We start from the raw sequence: 6692 nt of genomic DNA, 5'->3' as shown, positions 1-6692 counted from the left end.
TCAAAATATCAAGGAGTATATTAAGGTTAGGTTTAGATAATTTAGTAAACCCTAGGTAGCAATGTAGCATGACGACCATATGTCGTTTTACTAACCAATAAGATAACGTAAATTATTCATTCTAAACAAACCGTATTTCATCTCCATCATATACACGCATGATTTCGAAACATATTTGAAGAATTTTATTTTTTGAAAATTGATTTTAAAACTATTAAAATCGTGCCTTAAAATGCAAACCAAGGTTATAGTAGGAATGGCTATAACCTGAAGTTTGGTAAGTTAAGTTATAGGTGAAATAGCTATAATTTTTACCTTCCCAATATTACTTCTTAAGATGTCGTTATTAGACGAAATCCTATACTAGCTAATCTTCCTGGAGATCTTCAGTAGTAGGATCATCTTTCAATCTTTATCATAAGCTCTTCATCTTGAGCTTGTTATAGACTTGATCGAGCCTTTTGCTTGAGTGATCATCATACTTGAAACTTGTTACAGTTACTATGACACTTTTAGAATCTTCAATGTTATAGCTTAAGCAACTATAACATTACTTGAACAATCCTTCACAAATCTTCAATATTATAGCCAAGATTCCTATAACATTACTTGCTCAAATTGTAAACTTTAATCAATCTATTAAAGACTAAACAAATAATTACAAGCAAGAGTATATATAATATAAAGTACATACTTGTCATTATAAAAACTAATCATATATCTATGGTCCAACAAACCTGATCGAAGAATTGAGCAATCTGATCTATCCTAGCATGATAGGGTGCTAGACTTTCACTTCGGATTTTCTAGGATCCAGTGATTTGGTTAATGATTAAAGATGAGTCCCCGTGAACTTGAAGGTTCTTGATGCCTAAACTCACTGCTGCTTGTAGAGCAATGAGGCAAGCTTCATGCTCTGCTGCATTGTTTGTCACCTCGAAGTCGAGTTTGACAGAAAGTGGTGTATGCTCGCCATCAGGAGAAATGAGCAACACTCTTATTCCAAATCCTCTCAAATTGGATGCCCCATCAAATTAAAGATCCCAAGAATCCGTACTGGTTTGTAAAATATCTTCATCTGCAAATGACCACATGTCTATTGCTTCCATATCGTTGATAGGATTATCTACGAAGAATTCAGCCACGCCGCGTCCCTTTATGACTTTCAAAGGTACGTATTTTAGATCGAACACTGCGAGCATTAAGCTCCATCTTGCCAAGCGTCCATTGAGGACGGGTCTCTCGAAGAGGTATTTGATGGGATCCATTTTAAAATACACTTTGACCGAGTAGCTAAGCATGTAATGGCGTAGCTTCTTTGTTGCCCACACAAGAGCGAGGCATGTCTTCTTGAGAGGTGTATACTTACTTTCGTACTCCAAGAACTTCTTACTAAGGTAGTAGATAGCTCTTTATTCTTTTCCAATAGTCTGTGCGAGCATAGCCCCATGGCTGTTTCGGTAACTGTGATATATAAAACAAGAGGTTGATCTTTTTTTTTGGTGAAATGTGAGAGATTTTCATTAATCAATAAAGAGAAAATTCAATTACAGCCATACTTCAACATTTTCTAATACTAACCACAGCTAAAATAAAATATCAAGGCTAGAAATCCATTGCTGATCTTGGCTAGTAACAGGTTGTTGGATCATCTGACTGATTCGAGCATGAATCAGTCTCTTCAAGTCTTTAACAATAATTCTAGGTACTGTCAGCTGCAAGTCCAGGCGACTTTTGTTTCTCTCCAACCAGATGGTGTACCAATAGGCCAATTTTGCCATTCTGCAAACATGTTGCTGCAACTGAGAGCATCTCCTATCCGGGTCTAAAGCAAGTTGCAGCCAGGTCTCTATTTGTCCCAAAATTTGCTTACTGTATAAGCAGTCTTCAAAAAGATGGGAGTGAGTTTCAATGCCATTCTCACACAGCACACAATTCTTAGAGTCACTTATCCCATGAGCATGTAACTTTTCCCGTGTATTGAGAGCCTTATGAGAAATCAACCAAGCTATAAAGGCATGCTTAGGGATATTCCATCTATCCCAGACATCAGAATACCAAGTCACAAGTGGGTGTTGTTCCTGCAACCAGGTATAACCAGACCCTACTGAGTAACCTTTAGGGTCAGCTACCCAGCAATTATCCACATAGCCAGCACTCATTTTGCACCTGATCTTACAAATGTTCCTCCAATTCCAATTGGAGTCACAAGGAGGGACATAGGTAGACCAGTCAGCATCCTTCAGATAAACATGATGAATCCACTGAACCCATAGCCTATCAGCATCAGTGTAGAGACAATTTACAAGCTTCCCAACATTAGCAATGTTCCAACTTTCAGCATCTTTCACACCTAGTCCTCCTGTTTTTTTACTGCAGCACACAGTGGACCAAGACACAAGAGGAGCCCTCTGGTACTCTGTGCCCCCATCCCATAAAAATTCCTGCAGATGGCCACAATCCTCCTGATGATCATTTTAGGAATCAGGAAAATGGAGGCCCAATAATTATGAAGAGTATTGAGGATAGAATTAATCAAAACCAATCTGCTAGAGTAGCTAAGCTTCCTAGCCCCAATCCCTCTTACTCTACTAACAATCCTTTCCACCAGAATGTTACAGTCCTGTTTAGTGAGTCTACCAGGCTGGATAGGAATGCCAAGATATCTAAAGGGAAGGCCACCTTCTTGAAACCCTGAGATCTGCAAGATATCCTGTTTAAGTTCATCAGAAACCCCAGCAAAAACTACTTCAGACTTAGCCTCATTCACCACCAGTCCAGAAGTAGCAGAGAATGTAGAGAAGGCTCTAAGTAGTAGCATAATAGATCTAACATCCCCCCTACAGAAGAGTAATAAATCATCTGCAAATAGCAAATGAGTCAATTTAAGGCTTCTACAGAGAGGGTGAAATCTGAAGAACCAATTCTGAGTTGCATACATCAAGACCCTTGACAAATACTCCATACAAATGGTAAAGAGCAAGGGAGAAATGGGGTCTCCTTGTCTTAACCCTCTTTTCCCAGCAAAATATCCAAAATGAGATCCATCCAGCTGAAGGGAGAAATGAGGTGTCCTCACACAAGTCATAACCAAATGCTTAAATTTTTCAGGGAACTTCAAGGCAGTCAACATCTGCTCTATGAAATCCCATTCAATGGAGTCATAAGCCTTTTGCAAGTCCAGTTTAAACATACATCTAGGAGAAGCATTACCTCTGTTGTACATCCTTACCAGATCTTGGCAAATAAGAATGTTTTCCAAAATACTTCTTCCTTGAATAAATGCACCCTGATTCCTACTGATAATGTCAGGAAGGACTACAGCCAATCTAGCACACATAATCTTGGATATAGTCTTGTAGATGACATTACAACAAGCAATGGGACGAAAATGCTTGACACTAGTTGGTCTGTCAGTCTTAGGTATAAGAGTAATCATTGTAGAATTGATTTGAGTGAGCAACTTACCACTTTCAAAAAAATCTAACACAGCAACACACACCTCATTGCCAACAATGTCCTAGGCATCTCTATAAAATTGACTAGTGAAGCCATCTGGGCCAGGGGACTTATCCTTAGGGATGCTGAACAAATGAGTCTTAACTTCTTCTACAGTGACATCTTTACTCAGAATCTCCCAGTGAGCAGGACTGCAGCATTCCCCCAATCTGACTACCCTATCATTAACAGGGATAGTACTCTTCTGAGATCCCAAGAGATCCAAATAATACTCCAAAAAAGCCTGCTGAATATGAGACCCCTCAGTACAGGTCCTACCATCCTTATCCTCAATGCTAAGTACTTTATTCTGCATCATTCTTTTTTTAATTGAATTATGAAAATAAGCAGTATTCAAGTCTCCTTCAAGTGACCATTGAATTTTAGCTTTCTGAATCAGAAAACTATCCCTAGCTGTCATAAGATCTCTTAACTCAGTAGCCACCAACAACTCCTGTTGCATTAGCTCCATATCACCAGGATGGTCCACCAAATCCTTCTGAATTGTTTCCAAGAGAGCAGCAGTAAGATTTGTACTATTCTCAATATCAGAGAAGCACTCTTTATTAAGAGCTTTTAGCCCAGGCTTCAGTGCTTTCAATTTTTTAACAACAGAGAACATTTTAGTCCCATGATAAACCTGGCACCAGATATTCTTCACACAAGGAAGGACCAACTCAGATTTCCCCCACATGTTGAAGTACTTAAAACTTTTCCTTCCACCCATGTCAGCTTTCTTGTTAACAACTGTGCAAGGGCAGTGGTCAAACACACCTTCAGGGTGGAAATGAGCTAAATAGTCACCATATTCCATCATCCACTCATTATTACCCATCACTCTATCTAGTCTACTGTAAACTCTATCCACAGGATTCTGCTTATTAGTCCATGTGAACATAGCCCCAGTAGCCTGCAAATCTTCAACACAGCACAAAGATACACATTCCTGGAAATGCTGTATTTCAGCATAAGAAGTAGAACCACCAAGCCTCTCCACTGGACTCAATACAGTGTTAAAGTCCCCAGCCCAGAGCCAAGGTTCAGTACAGTTCAAAGCAATATGCTTCAGGAAAGTCCAAAGTTCAACTCTCTCATGTAAGTCATTGTGAGCATAAATCATAGTAAGCAAAAAAGACTTATCATCAGTCCTAGCAGTCACTCTCATGTGGATATATTGGGCATTATAAGCTAGCACATTAACAATGAATAGATCAGGTTTCCACAAGACCCAAATACGACCTCCCTTGTGCCAACTGCTATTAGTAGTTATGCGCCAGCCTTCACAAAGAGAGGAGTTCTTATTCATAAGATTCCTAGGCTTTATTTTGGTTTCCAGAAGACCAAATAACCCTACACCATTATTATGCAGAAACCATTTAACTAATTTTTGTTTATTAAGATCATTCAACCCTCTCACATTCCAAAAACCCAGATTATGCATGGGATGATTGAGAGGGGGGATCTTTACCACTCTGCATCACTCCCCCTCTAGGAGTAGTGCCATTCAAAGCATTTAAGAAAGACAAAGGACCCTTCCTACCAGAAGCTATTATCTCAGTAAAACCACCCTGCTTGTTAAGTTTCATGATATGCATAGCAGGGGTAGTAACACTGGGTCTGACCAGAGGAGGGAACCCCTCAGGGGAAAACACTATTGAACGTTTAGCCCTAGAAGGATCCATCTGTTTTTGCACTGGCCTCCATGTTTGTTTATTTTGTTTCTCAGGAGGGGGGTTTGGCTTCCTTTTTGGCTGAGCCGTAGGCTTAACCTTTCTACACTGTTGTTTGTCATGACCAAATCCTTTACACCCCTCACAAGAAACAGGTCTCCATTCATAAGTCATCTGAACAACCACAACATTCCCAGTTTCATCAAGGAACTGAACTTTATCTGGTAAATGCTGATCCATCTTCAATTCAACCAGGACACGCGCATAACTAAGTCTCTTTTTTTCAGTAGTAGCAATGTCCTTTCTAACAAAGTTACCCACAAGCCCTGCAATAGGCACTAAACAGTCCCTCCAGAACTTCAGGGGTACACCTGTTAACCGCAACCAAACAGGGACCACATCTATTTTCTCCTTCACAAGGTCTACATCCACACTCCAAGGCTTAATCACAATTGGCTTGTTATCAAAGAAATAATATCCAGCATTCATAAGAGCAAACATCCCAGTAGGCTTAGTAAACCTAACTAAGAAAACACCATTCTCCATGAAAGAGACTCTGTCTATACCAAATTCAGACCAAGCCTGATAAACATAATCCTCCATAACATCCATAGGAGGGTTAGTCCCTAAGATATAACAATAAACAGATTGGTTCCAAAATTCTACCTCAGATTTGATATCTTCCGGGGTGAATTTCAGAAGATCCAACTGTTCCTCCTCCTCAACAATTGTCTCCATAACAATATTTTTGCCACCCTGACGAAGAAGCCATCCAAAGTCTGGTTTATCAGGCACACCCTCATCAAGGTTAAGAACAGGGATACCCACAATAGACCCCAAAGACGCTGTCTTTCTCGCATCACCAGTTTGAGGCCCATGTGTAGTCTCCTTAGTACGGACCGTCTGTGGAACTTTCTCAGCTGTCACATTCACCGTCCCCTGATTTTTTTGATTTTTTGTGTTAGTATTAGAACGTGGGAGTTTAGACGATGAAGCTAGAGGTGAGAATTGATTATCTGTAAAAGTCATGATAGCCATAGTTGTTAGAGCTGCACTGAAAGCAAGGAAAAGTTTCAGGTTTTTTTAGGGTTTTCTCTCTCTATCTCTTCCTTCATTTTTTTCGGCCTCTAATAACAGATAGTATTTCAAGAGGTTGATCTTGTTGAGGAGGCATTAGCTTTAGTGGCTTGGCCAATATCTCCTTTATCCTGTCAAATGCCTTTTGACAGTCATCGTCCCACATGGTATGGTCCGTTTTCTTAAACTTTTTGAAGATAGGTTCGCAGATCATAGTGAGTTTCGATATGAATTGACTTATGTACTTCATTTTACCCAGGAATCCTCTAACCTCTTTTTCTATTTGAAATTGTGGCATCTCGATTAAGGCCTTGATCTTGGATGGATCAATTTCTATGTCCCTCTGGCTGACAACGTATCCAGAAGCTTGCCTGACGTTACCCCAAATGCATATTTCTGAGGATTGAGCCTCATGTTTTATTTGCGCAATATCAGGAAGAATTTGCG

At 39.8% G+C, this 6692-nt stretch overlaps 2 protein-coding genes across 2 annotated transcripts; both read right to left on the bottom strand.

Annotated features, from left to right (window-relative positions):
* Positions 1-1586: 1586 nt before the first annotated feature.
* On the bottom strand, positions 1587-3439 carry LOC141614454 (uncharacterized). The gene is made up of 2 exons (XM_074433198.1): positions 2597-3439; positions 1587-2465 (listed from the first exon to the last, which is right to left on the bottom strand). The coding sequence occupies exons 1-2, from the start codon at positions 3437-3439 to the stop codon at positions 1587-1589; spliced, it is 1722 nt and encodes a 573-aa protein (XP_074289299.1).
* Positions 3440-3520: 81 nt separating this feature from the next.
* Positions 3521-6206, bottom strand: LOC141614453 (uncharacterized). The gene is made up of 2 exons (XM_074433197.1): positions 4967-6206; positions 3521-4848 (listed from the first exon to the last, which is right to left on the bottom strand). The coding sequence occupies exons 1-2, from the start codon at positions 6204-6206 to the stop codon at positions 3521-3523; spliced, it is 2568 nt and encodes an 855-aa protein (XP_074289298.1).
* Between the last annotated feature and the right edge of the window lie 486 nt (positions 6207-6692).

Source organism: Silene latifolia, chromosome 11 (genome assembly GCF_048544455.1).
Source record: "Silene latifolia isolate original U9 population chromosome 11, ASM4854445v1, whole genome shotgun sequence".
Taxonomy (NCBI): Eukaryota; Viridiplantae; Streptophyta; class Magnoliopsida; order Caryophyllales; family Caryophyllaceae; genus Silene; species Silene latifolia.
Note: the sequence above shows the minus strand (reverse complement) of the source record. Positions and strands in the feature narration are given on the sequence as shown.

Coding starts and splice junctions, on each gene's coding strand:
- LOC141614453 (XM_074433197.1), bottom strand. CDS start 6,206: ATGGCTATCATGACTTTTACAGATAATCAATTCTCACCTCTAGCTTCA. Junction 4,849..4,966: donor AGGGGGAGTGATGCAGAGTG/GTAAAGATCCCC, acceptor ATAATGGTGTAG/GGTTATTTGGTCTTCTGGAA.
- LOC141614454 (XM_074433198.1), bottom strand. CDS start 3,439: ATGATTACTCTTATACCTAAGACTGACAGACCAACTAGTGTCAAGCAT. Junction 2,466..2,596: donor ACATTCTGGTGGAAAGGATT/GTTAGTAGAGTA, acceptor AATGATCATCAG/GAGGATTGTGGCCATCTGCA.